The sequence below is a fragment of the Pelobates fuscus genome, chromosome 9 (assembly GCF_036172605.1).
Source record: "Pelobates fuscus isolate aPelFus1 chromosome 9, aPelFus1.pri, whole genome shotgun sequence".
NCBI classification, from domain to species: Eukaryota; Metazoa; Chordata; class Amphibia; order Anura; family Pelobatidae; genus Pelobates; species Pelobates fuscus.
The window spans coordinates 115,478,275-115,497,663 of NC_086325.1; the positions used below are offsets into that span (position 1 = coordinate 115,478,275).

Genomic DNA, 19,389 nt, shown 5'->3' on the forward strand with positions numbered 1-19,389 from the left:
TGTTCTTAATAAGTCACAACTTCTAGTTCCATAGGACACACCATTTTTGTGTCCTGATTTTGTATATTAAGCAATTGAAAGGTTGATTAAGTCTTACACCAGATAGACTTGGTGCATAGATGCAATTATTTTCAGTAATTTTCAGGTTGTACAGTACATTGCTATAGTTCAAATGGGTACCATAATGCTTATTGGATGCAGTCATATGAATTTTACAATGCCATGTTTGGCCATATTATAGTCTATCCAATCTATTTGTAAAGTCAGAGGCTAAGATCTTTATGGAAAGAATTTGCTGAATGTTAGTGTACTTCATTGTTGTAGTGGAAAAGCACTGGAATGTTTAGCTATAGGCTATATAGCCTATGTCTTGAGCTAACCTAGTAATTGTGGACACTGTAGGTTAAAAACACCACAGAGCAACAAACTATACATTGATTGTGAGATCATGTGTAGAATTCATTAAAATAATCAATGTGTGTATAATGGAAAATATTAAACTAAATTGTATCTTTTTTTACAGATTTTTTTTTCTAGGTAATGTTAATCAGATGTGATTTCTTCCTTCCTCTCTAACTATGTTTGCTATTACAGTTGTATTTTCTTAATAAGGTCATATTTGCAATGATTTCTGGCTGCACATACTTTCTGAAGATGGAAAACTCTTGAAAACTTTTAACATTTTCTATTTTTCCCATTCTACTTTCATGGTTTTCTTTCCAGAAATGAAACCTGAGGTGGGAAACCTCCAGGTTTCCAGTATTACTCCAGAAGGTTTCCATCTATCTTGGACAGCAGATGATAGCGATTTTGACAACTTTATCATTAAAATAGTGGATGCCATACAGCAATTTGAACCAGTAACTCTAAAAGTACCAGGGGGTGAACGCAAAACCGTTGTAACAGGATTAAGAGATGCAACAGAATATGAAATTGATCTGTATGGTGTTGCCAGTGGTAAACAGTCTGAGACAATAGAAGGAGAAGCAACTACAGGTATTTCAAACTACATTTAAAGAAGGTAGTAGACAGAAATTATACAGAGTTGACTCAACAACTTAAATGAAAAAGATTACAGAAATATTTATATTGGTAGTTTGCATCAGGATGCTACTTTGATAAAGACAGTAGAAGAGAAGCATAATATTCCAAGATTCATATAACTAGATGTATAAATGAATCATTAACAAATGCAATACATTTAAAGAAACATTCCTCTTATCAAATAGTGGCATATTATTAATTTAAAATACAGTTACAGTTAAACATACATTTGGATATATACCTAATAATTATTAATAATAATAATAATAATAATAATAATAATAATAAAGAACTATTGGAGTTGATTTAATGGACTACTACTTTTCTAACTCCTCATCGTCAACCTCTAACTCCTCACATACATATTCCAGGCACCATGACCTCTTCAAATCACTGAAGAGGTCATAGTGCTTGAAGTAACCCTTTAAGAGAAAATGGAGTAGATAGTCAATACAGTTCGTTCTCTCTTTTTTTTCTTTCTTCCTCATATAAATATTTGAAATCTGTTTTTATTTAGGACAATTTACAATTGGATTTGTTCAGTTTAAATAATGAGTACTTTAAAGTTTAATTTAAATTTGATAGTCAAAGTCTCATAATTTTAACATTTTTAAATTTGGTGGTCAGTAAAGTATCGATAGCATTTATTTTTTAACATACATGTGTCTTACTTGTTAAACTTAGGAATTCAGTGGCCCCACTAGAGAGTTATATAGCATGAAAGAGATCTTTACAGGTTCCCTTGAGATCCTTGGGTCTGAAACAGTTTACGAGCAGAAATATGCCTTGAGTTATGGTTGATGGAAAAAACAACAAGGAAGCTGGAAATACAATATAGCACAGTAGATTTTTTATTTTTTTTTAAACTTATATAAGAAAACAATCCAACAGTGCATAAAATAAGAACATTGTTGTGGTATTGGAACGTAGTCAGGCAGTTAAAATGAATAGTAACAATATTTGGAGTTTATTAAAATAAACAAAACAGGGAAGAGAGATTTTGTGGTAGGACAAGACTAGGTGTTAAAAAAAAAAAGAAACATACACGAAACCACACAGAATGTACAGCTTTACCCGCACCAAACTACCCCTCACGCAGTAATGTAGGTGCATACTGTTGCCATACCGCAAATATGATTGAAACTCTATTGCACAGACACCTAGCGCATATATGATCCTCTGACACATAGATACCACTTGTCTTGAACCTATAGGTTTATAAGCAGCGAGCCATAAGGCACAGATCTAGCTAGATACAGAAAAGTGAAGCATGTACTATCCTTGTGTTACTCAAGCCATTAAACCCTGCAAGTAGCATATATACATTAAAGTTTAATATTTGATACCTGTTTACTTCACATCAACTTTAAAAATGTGCAATAACTTTCAACTGTCACATGTTGTAATGTATGTTGACAACCTAAACCTCATGTTATCGCTGTTGAGGCATATTGAGGCATATTGAGGCTGTCTGTTAACTTGTGCACAACAAAAATAAAGAATCTGAAAAAAAAAAGAAACATGAAAATAGCGTCCATGAGAGTCGCTTCACCAGTGGAGCACGGAATCATGAAGGGAACAGAAAAGGGTGCCAAGCATGTCTTGGGGTTGGGGTATCAGTTTAGACTTTAGTTATATATATACTTAAGTTAATTATGGGCCTGTTGGATAGACAGAACATGGTCATTACAGTTTACAGTTAATCATGCATATGTAAGCAGTTTTACACTTTCAAGACATAAGCTTTGGGGCAGTTCTAGAAAGCAAACTGACTGGGCATGTCAGGAAAAGTGCTTCGATGAACATCTGGAATGCTAATTAGCATTAATAGTGACAGCACTTACCTAGATGCTTGAACTTGATTTTCTATAATGCTCATCCATTTTTAGAGTTAAAAGACAGGGGATGTATTGAGGGTTTTGTTTGAAAACATGGAGTGTAAAAGCGAGAGTTTAAGGTAACTATATCCATAGTGACATCTCCAGGCCACCAGGTTAATAAAGTGAGAATTGTTGGGAATTCAAAGTGCATTCAAAGTGCATTACAAAGCTAAATCCAAAATAACCGATCTGGAACTGGAATTTAAAAAGTTAGTTACGCTGCTATTTCAGCTTTAACTTGAATTTCACTTTGAATTCCCAACAATTCTCACTTTAGTGAATAAATCAGCTAGTTTATTTTTTCATTTGATGCTACATACCATGCGAAAACACACTAAGAATTTGGCTTGCTGAGATTAAATATTTACAAGATGTATCTGTATTATTTCAAATTATGTCAGAGATTTACAGTTTGTATTGCGTTCACATTCCCTTTCAAGAGAGTACAGATTAGAACATTTTGAGAATAAAGCTTGGACTAATATTTTTTTTTATTCCTATTTAAACAATGTTGATTAATCATTACGCATACATGTCTCTAAAACACATTATTATTCCTACAAGAGAATTAACTCTAGACAATGTTAAATCACTGGTTAGTCTTCTTAGTTTCTGACAAACTAACATTCTGCAAAGTTACACTATACAGAGAGGGCAAGAGAGAGAGAGAGAGAGAGAGTAGTGAGATTGTCACTTGAAATGATGAACTTATTGTGCATGGAATTCTATGACCAAATACTGAATGTTTATACCATTGGTAAAACAAGGCCAAGGAATTTCTCACCAGCAGAAGCAACAGATGCTGGAAATGCTTTGATTTTGTTGCTATAAATGGGAAAAATTACTTACAGTCGATACAACATAAAGTTAATGGATTCAAATTGATAATATAAACAATTTCTAAGCTTTGTTCTGGAAAAAGATAATAAAATGTCTAGCTAATACACTAATATGGAAAAATAGTGAATTCAGCTTGAAAGAATCTACTAAAGAGCTGGAAAATTTAAGCTTTAGTTGCTATGATTAGTAGAAAACAATCCGAAGTCTGTAATAAGTTTTATACTCATTAGGAACACTAATCTCACAAGAAGGTCTCATCATTTTAGCAGCTCATTATTGATAGGGTATGGGTGATTTTATATCCCATTAAGCTCAGCAACATTTGAAGCTAAAACAAAAATCTAAAAATAACAAAAAATATATTCTGACCATAAATACTGAACCAAACTGGAATGCATGATGTGGTAAATTTTCAAAACTACTGATTATTTTGTGGACAAAAGCCCCAGAGCATATAGCCAACACTTCCCACCGTAATATTATATACTTTGCCCTTTTTGTGGTTGTACAAAATGTTGATGAAGAGATTTTGTGCATGAGTCTAATCTAATTAATAGGTATAGAAAAAACCTCTAAAGGTTCCTTGTAATTTTGTGATGGTTGCCACAATTTAAATCTTTTTCCTGGATTAAGTGGAATTCAACCTCTTTTACGTAAAAGCTGAAAATAGTCATTTCAAAAATGAAAGTATTTTATGTCTAAAGGCAAGGTGTGCATAAACATCCAATTAGCTTAAAGTGTTCTACCACATGGCAAAAAAAGTAGAAGGGCAGATTATACTTGGCATTTCACATGCAACGCAAAAAATATTCTTTCGATTTTCAATACTTTGATGTGGTAATATTTTAATTCATCCTTTTAAAGGAATTAGATCTAAGCTATTAATGTTAAATGCCTCATGCTGTAGGGTTTGTTCTTAAAAAAAGTATTTTATTTAACTGGAAACCAAACAGCACAATTCTGGATTCAATAAACAAAGCTGGAACTATATGTAAATCTGATTATTCTCCTGTGTAAACTACTTGGCCTAAATTTTATAATTCAGTTTGTAATTTACAACCATTCTCTATATAGTGACTAAACCCACTGTATATTTTAGGTCTTATAGGGTTACTCCAATCATCATAAACCCTACAACCTGCTGTTATAATTATGATGCTAGGAGTACCCTGGCACCGCTCCCTTGTAATGTGGAAATACGTTTTGCAATGGTTTGCCTCTTACCTGGGTCCCACAGGGCGGCCAGTCTGCCAAGATGATAGCTTAGCTGCATCTAGTATAAGGTCATGCCAATAGTGCATCTCATTCATTCCATTATCTGAGTGCTCTCAGCCAATAAATAAGCATCTCTGCAAATATATATGCACATAATTTACATTAGCCAACCCCACAACTCTCAGAAACACATTGATCCAAAAAACTTTAGTTTAAAAAATAGTTATTAGAAAGGGTAACATGAGATAATGCAAAACTCCGTAACATTACATAGAACGACATGCAGAGACATATGGGTACAGAGCACACCTTCCACATTTGACATGTCCCAAAACTACAGAGGGAGGAACAGGGAGGGCACAATGAGGTTAGCAGAAGTCAGGGCAGTCAATGCATGAAATGCACAACAATTGCAACATGAGTATAATAGGCAACCTTCATCACAGCAGATGTTGTAGACTACATTTCCCATTATGCTCTCACAGCCATAATGCTGGCAAAGCATCAAGGAGATGTGGCCTCAACATCTGGAGTGCTGAAGGTTGCCCTTACCAGAACAGAGGCACTGGAAAAAATCAAGCTGCAAAAGCTAATATGAGCCTCTCAGTATGGCTGATATCAGGTTACTAAGCAGTTCCATTTATCCTGATGATTGGAACTGCATTTTAGGGATAAATTGCTTACCTGTAAACTGCTGCTACACATACATTTATGAAATAAGAACAGTTCCTAATATGCCTGCTATTTAGGTTTGAGACTGCAACCCAAAAGTGATGTATGCTAATGTGACGGCATCCCACCCCCTCATGCCCGCTCATGCCTTTAAGCCACAGCATCAATCACAGCAAGCCACAGCATCAATTGAGTTAGAACATTTTTGTGCAATTAATAGAAACTGGTATCATTTTACCTCTTTCATGGTTCCTGAATAGACCACGTTGACATAAATGCTCCCGTCTGCCTTCTAAGATTCCAGAAATGTTTCTCTTATTTAGTGTGCCCACATTTATTAGATATAATTTTTAAACTTCAAATTGGGTTCTCTTTGTATATCCTGTATGTATTCATAACACATCATTAAGTATAAATTGCATTCTTAAAAAAATTGCAAATATATTAGTTTAGTTTCTTTCACATAACAAGCATAACTAAAGAAAAGTAATTTAAAATAGATTTACTCAGTCATTAAATGCTTTAAAAGTCTACAATTAACTTAGTAATTCATTAATTACTATTTGGCAGTTACAGGATAAATATTGCAAAAAGTGAATTATATTTTTATACCTTTACACAATTTGGTACACTGAGACTACAATCCTATCTAAAACTCACCCTATTAACCCTAACACTAGCTAAACATATCCTTAGATAAACCAACTCTCACACCCAACTCTAACCCTAATCCTAACACCAGCCATAACTGTAACTCTACAACAACCCTAACCTTTAACCTTACATCTCCCCAAACCATAACCCTGAACATAAACCTTATGTTATTCTTAAACTCATCTATTACCCTAACGACAACCTGAACACTAAGTGTGACACAGAGGGATTGCCTCAGGTAAGATCAGCAGAGTATTCTAGTGAATGCTCTCTACCATTTCCTGCCTTTCCTGATGATCGCATATTCATCATGTACTGATGTCTGGTTCTCCTACATAAGAGCAAGGATTCACCTGCTTGCCCCAAATCTGCAGGACCTTCCTGATCCTAAGGAAATGTAAAGCCTATTCTTTCTAAGACGGCATAGAACATCCTAAGGACACTAAGGGAATTAAAATAGTTTACTTTTCAATACATATCCAATTTTTCTCAGCTTCTGTTCACTTGTACTCTGGCACTCTCTGTAAGAATTCAGAGCTTGAAAAGCCTTTCTTTATATTCGTCACTGCTGACTGCTTCTTTCCAAATCATTCGTACCCTTCTCCTCTATAATGCTGGCTGTCTTCCACTAAACCTTTTAATAAGGCTTGTTTGGGTTTGCTAGCCATTACTAATGGACTTCTTCTGTGGGCTATTTATTCTGTGGAAATCCTCAGTATACTCCAGTCTAGAAAAAAGAAACATTAATCAAAAGGCAGATTAAAGTAAGCCGTCAATATTATAAAATAGAATAAAAAAATAAATAGTTTTTAACTAGAGGCAACAATTGCTTTAAACTGTGTGATATCCTGATTTGTGATCAGTAGCAGACGGATAGGTGGATTTTGGTCCTAAATATGTGGATTATACTGATTTGTTAACAGTCAGTTGATCAACTGAAACTTAAAGAATACAATTTCAGTAGAATGCATTTATTTGGATCAAATGCTCATTTTTTTCATTTTCTAGTGTCTTGTTTTAAATAGAGTTTTCAATATAAGTGGCATTTTTTTGTAAAAAATACTGCCACTACAAGACAGACCACCACTGCTTTCAATGTGGCACAGAGATGCACAGCAATACACTTCACAATATTTTGCAATTTAACTGCACTAAATATTTTTATGAATTTACTCAAGTTATAAAGTAATTTAAACAATGCTTGCTCATACCCATCCTGTAACCGTACAGTCACTGCCTTTTAAACAGACTGGTCAATTTTTTTAAATTTGCAGGACATGATTGAATGGTTAAATATAAGAAATATATTTAATAATTAAATCTTTATCGATATGAGATATTAAGTAAGTAGTGTAAACAAATATGCCAAATCTTTTGAGCTTATTCATCATCTTTAAATAACAGTGTTTATATTGCTTGGAGTGTTCTTTTTAAATATATGTTAAAACATTTGAAATTATGCAATAGCTACCATGTATAATTAGTCTATATTAAAAAGAGGAAGGAATCTGCACTCTAGGGCAAAGCTCTTTGGGCTGGGTGCTTAATCCGGTACAAAATACAAAAAAAAAAAAATAGGTGGAATGGATAGCACTCTAGGATTTTACAAAAATGTATTGTTTACTTTTAGTGATTTGTCAACAATTCAGATTAAAATATAATCTTTCATCAAAATTCAGATGAAATATCATTTTAATCTGAATTGTTGACACATCAATAAAAGTTAAGTTTTATTTTTTATATAGTCCCAGAATGCTATCCATTCCTTCTATTTATATATATTCTTTTAATTCTAATATATATATATATATATATATATATATATATATATATATATATATATATATATATATATATATATATCTATCTATATCTATATCTATATCTATATCTCTATATATATATATCTATATCTATATCTATATAAAGAAAAATATATATATACATATATGTAGTATGATATTGGTATATTGAAAAGGCGTAATGCTTGCTTACAGGTTTTGAAAAGTCTCAGAAGTTCAAAAGTTCAAAGTGTGTTCTATATACTAATTATAAGTAATAGAGTAATACATTACTTTGTTGAAATATATAAAGATTTCTTGTCCCAGATATTTTTATTGGCTTGTGTAGTGAATATAGCTGAAAATAGACTTTGCATGATCATTTTCAAAATATTTATGGTGATCATGTTAAAAGGTACTTTTAAAGAAAAAAAATGATTTTAAGTCTTCTACAAAATATAAAAACAGTAACTAGTAACAATAATTAGGAAGACAAATGCTCACTTCTACAGTAATAGATTTAATGTATAATCAGGCATGTACACATTTTAGAAATTACACTGAAACATGGTTAATCATGTATTCAATATGGCTTTTTTTTTTCCTTTTCCCGCAGCTTTAGGGTCACCTAAAGGTATTGCCTTCTCTGACATCACTGAAAACTCAGCAAAGGTCACCTGGATAGCACCAAAAACCCTTGTCAACAAATTTATGCTCTCGTATGTTCCTGTAAATGGAGGTAATTTTTTTTTAAACTTAGAAAATAAACAAAAAAAAGTAGGCAGATCTCTAAATCCTAATTTTTGGAACTGAGATATTTGACCCGCCTCCCCCCCCCCAGATTATGGTAGTAGAAATTGTCTGGTAGCTCTACTGTACATCACTTCCTTTTTACAGTTAAAATACTAGAGGGAAGCTTCCTCTGTGTAATTAAATATAAAAAGAATGAATTAATAAACGGCATGTACAAAGTTTGGCCATGAAACCTTAGGTTTTTTTTTGTGTCTTTGGCTATTCGAGTGATTTGTTCATGAACAAATCACCCAAATAAGTAGACCAATAGGCAACCTATGGCTGTTCTTTTGGCCTCTTCATAGTGTTGTAAGAAGTAGAGAATGTAACAGCACTCATTATGAAGAATTTACTATTAAAGTTCCTTAGGATCTTAAGCCATTAAACACTAGAGTTGTGCAAAACATTTATTCATATAGTTTGTGCAATTCAGATTAATTTTAATCCTGACCCAAACAAATCAATCCATCTTGGGATTTACCTGGAATTAGTGAGGTCGCCAACATGAAATTTTCCGTTCGCGAACAGCGAACACGAACTTTGGCAAATGTTCGCGAACAGACGAAACCGGGCAAACCGCAATAAACTTCAATAGGCAGGCGAATTTATAAAACCCACAGGGACTCTTTCTGGCCACAATAGTGATGGAAAAGTTGTTTCAAGGGGACTAACACCTGGACTGTGGCATGCCAGAGGGGGATCCATGGCAAAACTCCCATGGAAAATTACATAGTTGATGCAGAGTCTGGTTTTAATCCATAAGGGGCATAAATCACCTAACATTCCTAAATTGTTTGGAATAACGTGCTTTAAAACATCAGGTATGATGTTGTATCGATCAAGTAGTGTAAGGGTTACGCCCGCTTCACAGTGACAGACCAAACTCTCCGTTTAACGCACCGCAAACAACCGCAAACAGTCCAGGAGGCTACAGGACTCACCCACCGAAAAGCATTGGCAACAATACCCGGCAATCTATGGCTCCTGAATAGCATTGGCAACAATCAACGGCAATCTATGGCTCCTGAATAGCAGTTGCAGAGATACAGCACCCACGGACTGGTGATCCTTAAGATGCAGCTAAAGCCACTTCGTCTATAGACAGTCATAACAGTTAACCTTTCCACATCATATACATGTCGCAATGCATAGTCTCTGAGAGCGGTTGATCACGATTCATACTAGGATGTCTTCCATGTTTTATTGCAAACTAGTCTAACTACTAATATAGTTGAAACATGCTACTTTTATTCATGCCAGACAACCATGCAGGCCAGACTAACAAACATGCCAGGGCAAATCATAGTTAACCACCTTAGATAGTAACATGGCTCCCTCTATATACAGAGCAACATGGCTCCCTCTATATACAGAGCAACATGGCTCCCTCTATATACAGAGCAACATGGCTCCCTCTATATACAGAGCAACATGGCTCCCTCTATATACAGAGCAACATGGCTCCCTCTATATACAGAGCAACATGGCTCCCTCTATATACAGAGCAACATGGCTCCCTCTATATACAGAGCAACATGGCTCCCTCTATATACAGAGCAACATGGCTCCCTCTATGTACAGAGTAACATGGTGTAACGGACCGTTTCGCTCACAAGGGGATAAAAACCGTTTAGGCGATAATACCCTTCCAGATAGACCAGCAGCTACTGCAATCACCAATCTCCCAAACTACAAACTGCACGAATTCACCAACTCCCAAACAAGAGTCACACGATTCCTGGAAGCATCCGAACAGGAAAAGCCATACGAACAGCTTACACTCCTGGCAATCGGCATACAGTCAAATTCCCCCCAAGAATGAGACAACACTTCACTTTGAGGGTTAAGCAGGAACAACCGTTTATTAACACAAGTGGCTTATAAAGGATTCTCCCATGCAAGGGAGGGATTTACAGTACACTAATCACACATGCGTTACCTTCCACACATCTCCTCCCCTCAGCATGACACATTACTTCCCCACTTTCTGGATGTACCCCAAATACTTAGAGTGCACTTCTAAATAGGGGATCCCCTGATAGCCCTGATCTGGGTGAGTAACATACTCAAAGATCACCCAGATCGGACCAGGAGTTCAGGAGTTATAACGGTTTAAAGTTATGACCGACCGCACAGGCAACAGTAGCCGAAAATAGTTCCATAAGGTTTGGCGCTGCGGTCGGTCTCCGTTAACGTATTCAAAAGTCCCAAACGGCTTGCCATCCTTGGGTTTCCTTCGGTTCGTTAGATTCCCCATGTGAACATTTGTTTTCTACCGAACGGCGGCTCGTTCGGAAGTTGCGGCACGAATCCACAGAAGTCTGGAGGTCTCAGTGGTGTTTGCTTAGTCGAGTGTCCGATTTTAGTTACAGACACTCGACGGCAAAACGCCGCTGTTCGAGAGTTAAGATGGCCGCCGCCACGTGTTCGTTTGACGAACAAAGGCCACCCCGCGTTTGTCAATTATGCTGCGGTTAACCGCAGCTTCTGGGCGGTCAATTGACGGCACACTCCATCTCCTAGGTGGTCCCTCGTACGGTAGTTTGTTCGGTAGATAAAATCTACCGAACACCCTGGCAGAAAGGCATGAATAAGCCTTTCTGCAGGGAAAATAAACCTTTTTAAAGTCTGGTCCATAGTCCAAAGGGAGCAGGCGAGCAACCAGGCTTCTCCAGTTCACAGTGGCGAGGTTGGTTTCGCCACACATGGCTCCCCTCTATATACAGTGTATAAAAAATAAAAAAATGTATGCAGCTTCCAAATTAATCTAAAATGGATGCTGTCCAGGAGGTGGGAGGGTCTGGGAGGAAGGGTCTGCTGCTGATTGGCTGGAATGTGTCTGCTGACTATGAGGTACAGGGTCAAAGTTTACTCAATGATGAAGAATAGGCGGCGGACCGAACATTGCATATGTTCGCCATCTGTGGCGAACGCGAACACGCGATGTTCGCCAGGAACTATTCGCCAGCGAACCGTTCGGGACATCTCTACCTGGAATATTTATTTAGCCCGATGAGTACACACCCTGATTGTCACATGTATATCCATATACTTCAAACCACATAGATTATAAACTCTTTCTATAATTGTAAATCGCTGCAGAATATGTCAACACTATATAAATGCTAATAATAATGTGTTTGGTGTGGTTATTTAACGCAGGCATTTTATTTTGTTCACTTGTACACATGTAAGGATAAAGTTTCTGTTATATAAAACTGTGAACATAATTAAGAGAATAAATGTTGTTATTGTTATATATATTTTTTGCAACTAATGTTTGAAAAAACTTAAAGGAACGCTATAGGGTCAGAAACACAAACATGTATTTCTGACCCTCTAGTGCAAAACCTACCATTAAGGTGGCTTGCCCCCCCCCCCCCCCCATCCCACTTACAAGCATGAAAACTCACCTTAATTCCAGCGCTGTGCGGGTCCGCTGGCACTGGCCTTGCCCCCTTGGTGACATCATCAGAATTGCAGATTTTTAGCCAATCCTATGCTCTCACATTCAATTAATGCACCCCATGAGGAAAATTCAGCATCCCCAGGCACTGAGCCAGGAAGCACCTCCAGTGGCCATCTGAGGAGTGGCCACTTAGAAGTGTCCCTGGGGGCAATGAAAACACTGACTTGTCTTTGAAAAGGCAGTGTTTGCATAAAAATGCCTGCAGTTGTTCTGGTGACTATTGTGTCCCTTTAATATTTTTCTACTGCATAGTCTGGGTTATTTACTAAAGTGAGAATTCTAGGTGAATGCAAAGTAAGTTAAAATTTAAGGTCAAAACATTCAATCTGAAAAAAAATTAATTCTAGTTCAGCTATGCTTTCAGATCGGCAACTCTGGTCATGAATTTGAAATTCACTTTGAATTATCTTTGAATTGTCACTTTAGTGAATATCCCTGTATATCTGCAATAAAATAGTATTTTAGCAGGTATAGTTCCAAAAATAATTGCATTAGAATTTAAATAGTACACATACTTAAACGAACATGCAACACTTGGCAAATGTTTCTTTGATCAAATCAATCAGTGCCCCTCATGGAGTCGGTGTGCAAAGCATAAGAAAGAAGAAGCACGTATACATGACAAAATCATACTTACCTGCTTTTTTTCAGCCTGCATAGTGATGCAACTGTCTCATTTCATGCTAAAGCTTTTGAATGGGACAGTTATCTCAAAATGATACATGTTCTTTTAATCAGTTGTTAAACATTATTGGTAACTCGGTAGTAATTGGTTAACTATTAAAGAGTGTAAAATATATTGCCATGTTTTAATCAGGCACCAGCAACACTGTGGAGGTGGATGGATCTAGAACTTATACTACTCTAATTAACCTTCATCCTGGGGTGGAGTATATTGTGAACATTGTGTCCATAAGAGAAAATGAAGAAAGTGCACCAGCCTCTGGAGTTCTTACCACAGGTACTATAACTTTCTCATGATGTCAGCAGCAGAATATACTTATACCATATTAACTGTGCTTTACATGCGTTGTGCTGTGTATAGCTGCATTCATACTTTTAACATATTTATTGCAGGGAAATTACAAATTCTGAAAAATAATATGTCCCTTATAAAAATTAAGACAGAATAAACAAAATTGCTCACACATTTTTTCCATACATCTGCTACTAGAATTTGTGATGTGACAATATTTGCTCACATAGTTTTTTGTCTTTGTGATAAGCAAATATGGCGTAATCTTCTAGACTGAGATAAGTACATGTAACAGTATTTAAGACATGCCTGAACTTTGACTCCGATAGTTCTGTGCTATAGAACAGTGTGCAGTATTAAAGAACATACACATTTTTGCCTCTTTTGCTCTGATATTGCCAAGGTTAAAATGCTTTTATTTTAAATATTTTTCAGCACTAAGGATTCTCATTAATAAGGAGATACATTTATCACTATAATAAAATAGCATAATGGATTTAGTGCAAAGCAGATCCATTAGGAGTCAAAACAGTGTATGGCGAAATCTAAATAAATCTATCTGATCCACCTTCATGTTCATGGGTCTATTTCTCCATGGTGCTGGTCAATTGACCTGAGTCCTCCCCGGACTTGAGGCAATATTGGTAGTATTTGGAGCGTATGCCAACCTATATCTTTGTATTATACAAAGCAGACCTATTATGTGCAGAACATAGCTGATACAATAGCTACCAATTAGTTTAATCACAGTCCATCCCTCAGCAGTGTGTCCCACTTATTGAAGGATATACAATGTAGTGAGTTACCAGCAGAAAATCTGGCACATATGTGTATCTCTACCAGTTTTGCATTCCTATTGCAGTGTGCTTTTATCTTTTTTTATTATTATTATTGCCTCCATATTAAATGTGACACTTACAGTGTTGACCTCAACAATCTTCCATGTCTATCTCCTCCAAACTGATGTGGCCATCTTTACTTAAAGGAATAGCACCTCCTCCAGCATACTGTGAAAAATCACCAGGTTCTACTGTTGTGTGTCTAATGATGCATAAACTGTGCATTCTGAGCACTTTGTTTATGGTGTCCCCACATGTAGGACACCAGAGAGCAAATGTGAGATGGACTATAAATTCCAGATTGTACTGTTGAACCTGGTTGGAAAAACGTCTATTCAAATTACACAATCTTTTTTTGTGTTTGTTTGTTTTTGCAATAATTAATTAAGCATGCCTCTCAAATTATGAAACTGTAAGAGAAACTCTTGGACATTTGAATACATTGTGATGAAATCATGTAATGGGGGTTTTATTGCATTCAGTAGCGTGGAGTGCTGAAGGACAGGTATGTAGTTTTTACTGCTGTAGGTCAATTTGAACCTAAGGTCACTACAGTATTATATTCTCCAGAGATTTAATGAGGTGCTAGTACAGACTACTGCTTCTCTGCAAGGCAAAAAACAGGTATGCAACAAAGTGGTAGGTAAGAGTGTAAATGCACTAGGTAAGAGGTGGTAGTGGTAGGTAGGAGGTGTGTACATTTATTATTATTATATATATATGTTATTTGGAAGGAGTTAAAATGCAAATGTATTCCTATACAGTGGTGTTTGTATGATTTTGGCAGCTGTAAGTCATATATAGTTGTTTCTTAAATACCCGTCAGAAATATTATCAACCCCTATTGTCTTCTGATATCTGGTAGCAATTTTAAAATATCCATTTAACAAAAAACTTAATAAGGGTACAGATACAAAACAGACCAGTAGGAAGTGCCTGTCACAGATTGTAAAGGGCTACAATTTCTTTCCACACCTACTCAGGGATACTTATTATCACAGTGTCAGAAATCTATCCGGCAGGGAATGTGAGAAGGGGGTTTCAGTAAATAAGGCTGTAGCTGGAAGTTGTGTTACGTAGTTGCAAAGTAAACTATTGAAAAGGTTGCTAAAAAGACCCAAGTCCATCAAGTTCAACCTTTAAAACATATATTTTTATCCTGTTGATCCAAAAGAAGGGAAAAATACAAAATACATTTTGGGTGATGTGGGCACTCTACAGCGTAATAGGTGCATAATTGGTGCAGGTATTGAGGTCACCCTCTTGTATAACCTCCACAATTTATACAAACAAATTATTTTAATCATTTGGAAAAATACAAACAAACAGAATTTGAATCATTACACCAGAAATAAATGTATTCATTTATTCATTAATTAAAAATAATAGCAACCAAATAATCCTTGGATCAACAACCTTGTATCAACAACCCATATACATTTTAATTATACCATTAAATATTTAGTTTTTCCAAAATAATAAAAAATACAGCCTTTTATACAAATAGCCACATAATTAAATAAGACTATTTGAATAGAGAATTACATAGCTTTACTGTTCTTACTGTAAATAACCTTTTCCTCTTGTAAGTGAAAATGTCTCTCTTCTATCCTCAATGGATGATTTCTTATCTGTTATATAGTACTATGAACGGGTTAGCCACCTAATAGTTTTTACTGACTGTATATATTTGTGTAATTATATCATATCATATTTGAGACACCTTTGTTCTAAATAAAAGAAATGCAGTTTTCTGTCTTTCTCCATAACATGTTTTTCACTCCCCTTGATTTTGTAGCTCACCCCTGCACTTTTTCTGCAAAACCATTCTTTAAAACTGGCATTTACCCGCACTGTGCCCAAAGTGGGGTTTTTACCATTGATTTACAAAAGGGCAAAATTATATTTTGACCACGAGTCAATACCCCTGGATCTGACCATCACAGATAAATCACAGATAAATCATCATACATATATATGCCTTGCTTCCCCAATGTGCTGGGATCATACGTGCAGGGTTAACGTCTTATGTGTCATAATAACTGATTGTACCAGGTAACCAAGTTTCAGTTGGTGCTGGTTGTACAGTAGTGTGAGGCCCAGCCTTGTGAGGGCTGTGGTGACCGACTCGAGATTGCCAGTCTGTCATAAGCCAGGGTGCTAGGAAGAGGTGATTCTTCACCATCTTTTTGAGAAATACTTAAACAATAAAGATTGCAATTATTATTTGTACCCAGGGGTCTTGTACTGGCTTGCTAACTAAGCCGTAAGGCGAAACGATTAGGCTTGGTGTTCTTTGGTGACTTTGGAGGCCCTGCTAGTTGCCAAGTGGCTTGAGAGGCTCTATCTATGCTTGGCGCGAGGGGATTTTGTGTGGCCACCGAACGTTGTGGCAGGATGTTGGCGTCTTGGTGACAGTAACCAGAAAATAGGAAGGGGAGTGACAGGGGAGGCCCTCTCTATGATACAATGCGAGGCGGCTAGCTCACGAGTGGCCCGAGGGGTGTATGCCTCTTAGTGTGAGGCGGGGTGTTGGCCTCGCGGGACCACTAACCGAAGCATAATGCAGAGAAAAAAGGGGGTAATACCTATTGGGCCCTAGAACCCTAATTTCCAGTACAATATTACTATTCCAGGGAAGGTAAGAGATGGATAACTACAAGAGCAGTTGTATGTACCTGGTAGTATGAACCTGACAATCCGTATAGGTTTTTTAGTAGTAACTGTAACCTGAATGGATAAAAGCGTATGGCATAAGGAAATATGTCATAGACCAAGCTTATCTTAATACGTACAGTATATGTGAAAAGTAAAGTGCCGTGATGTATAAATATTAAACATCGTAGCCATATTGGTTAAATATGTATCAATCTTAACCCATTAAGTGCCGTATGTACAAGTGAAAAAGTGGTCTGTCCCCACCTTGTATGTTGTATGTCCCCTTGCTAGGGGAAAGTCTGTTGTGTGAGCAGCGTACTGTGAAAAATGTATGTGAACTATATTACCAATTACGTATCTACATATGCGTCAGCTACTGTGTAATAATATATGTATTTGTACCAGATGTTTGATATAGTACTTGCTATGTGAATTGTTGTATGTCCTATTGAATGGTAGGGGTCAGTGAACATGGTGTTGCAAAATGCAAGTGCACTGGAGATCTGCCGAGTGCCCTATAGGTGGCAGTGTAGTTGGATACTGATTGGTATGTGAAATGTTGTTTGTCTGTTGACCTATAGGGGTCAGTGTTTTTTGTGATTGTAAAACCCCATGAAAATTGTCAATGTGCTTGACAGACCTGTAGGTGGCAGTGTTGTTAGAACCACTGTTGGTCTTGATGTGAAATGTAAATTATTGTGAATTAAACCTGAAGTTGAGCCTGTGCTGGAGTTTAATTTATGGTTTATGGTTATGTTTAAAACAATCTTATGTGTAATTTATATTGGATGGTAAATTGTATTTGTCATGTGAAGACAGTTTTGCTGTTGACCAGTAGGGTTCAGAAATGCTGATTGTATGGTAAAAATACCCTTTAATCCTACCGTTTGACAGATAGGAGTCAGTATAAAAGCGAAAATGCTGTAGTTAGTTTGCTTATGAAGTGAAATAAAGTCTGAGAAGCCTGTAGTATACCGATTGACCGGTAGGGGTCAGCATGCAGGCGAAAATGCTGTGGTTCGTTGGTTTGTACATGAAATGCAATAATGTCTGAGAAGCCTGTAGTACACTGAATGACCGGTAGGGGTCAGTGTGTAGGTGAAAATGCAGTGGTTTATTGTTTTGTACATGAAAAACAAAAAACGTCTAAGAAGCCTGTAGTACACCAAATGACTAATAGGGGTCAGTGTGTAGGTGAAAAATGCGGTGGTTCGTTGGTTTGTACATGAAATGCAATAATGTCTGAAAAGCCTGTAGTACACCAAATGACCGGTAGGGGTCAGTGTGTAGGCAAAAATGCAGTGGTTCGTTGATTTGTACATGAAATGTGATAATGTCTAAGAAGCCTGTAGTACACCAAATGATCGGTAGGGGTCAGTGTGTAGGTGAAAAATGCGGTGGTTCGTTGGTTTGTACATGAAATGCGATAATGTCTAAGAAGCCTGTAGTACACCGAATGACCAGTAGGGGTCAGTGTGTAGGTGCAAATGCAGTGGTTCATTGATTTGTACATGAAATGTGATAATGTCTAAGAAGCCTGTAGTACACCGAATGACCGGTAGGGGTCAGTGTGTAGGTGAAAAATGCGGTGGTTCGTTGGTTTGTACATGAAATGCAATTCTTTCAAAGGGATGAATGTCCCTTTAATGTTATTCTTAACTTTACCCTATTTAGTGTATAAGTTGCTGTGGGTACCTTATTCGAAAATGCATGACTTTGCATTTATCTGTATTGAATCTCATCTGCCACTTGCCTACTAGGTCCTCCAATGTATTCAACTCTTTCTATCAAGAAGTTACATCAGGTTCATATTGTATTATCTTAACAAGTTTTGTGTCATCTGCAAACACAGACACAGGGTGTTCAACGCTTACTTCAAGATCATTAATAAACAAGTTAAAAAAAAGTGAACCCATGACAGACCTCTGAGGCACTCCACTTACCACTTTTGTCGATTTACAACTACTGTCTTCAGTCGACCTTTAAGTCAGTAGTTCTTTCCAAGAAAAAAATTGTAATTTAAACCAACCGAATACAGCTTTAAGAGTAACCTTTTGTGTTGAACTGTATGACATGCCTTAGTAAAATCCAAGTAGATCACATTAAAAGGAAATTCCTGATTTATATTTCTACTAACTTCTTAACAGAATGCAATCAAGTTAATTTGGCTTGACCTGTCTTTCATGAACCCATTTTGGTTCCTAGTAATGATGATGTTCAAAATAAGTTTTGAATATTATCCACTAATATCTCTTTAACTATTTTCCAAACAGCCAACATGAAGCTCACAGGTCTGTAGTTTCTGGACGTTTACCTTTTTAAGATATAGGCACAAGTCTTAGATAGGGAAAAAAAAGATTATAATAATTTAATGCATTGGCTTAATTGGGTGCCCTACCCTTCATTAACTATGATATTTGGAAAGCCTTCTAAAGCCAAAATTGAGCCAAGACTAATGTTACAGTTGTACCTTATCCAGAAATTGGCAGTACTTTTCTATGCCCACGTAATATTTTACAGCTGATGTCAACTGAAGACTGAAGTCTTGGGTTATTTCTAGGCATAATGC

At 36.4% G+C, this 19,389-nt stretch overlaps 1 protein-coding gene across 3 annotated transcripts in view; it reads left to right on the forward strand.

Moving 5' to 3' along the window:
- The window catches only part of TNC (tenascin C), a 146,767-nt gene that overhangs the window by 82,239 nt on the left and 45,139 nt on the right, over window positions 1-19,389 (forward strand). For 2 of the 3 annotated variants that reach the window (XM_063432313.1, XM_063432314.1), the window contains 3 exons: window positions 724-996; window positions 8,703-8,825; window positions 13,165-13,308. In XM_063432313.1, coding sequence (XP_063288383.1) covers window positions 724-996; window positions 8,703-8,825; window positions 13,165-13,308 — 540 coding nt within the window. The remainder of the gene's footprint in view (window positions 1-723; window positions 997-8,702; window positions 8,826-13,164; window positions 13,309-19,389) is intronic. The other variant, XM_063432315.1, reaches the window with a different exon arrangement.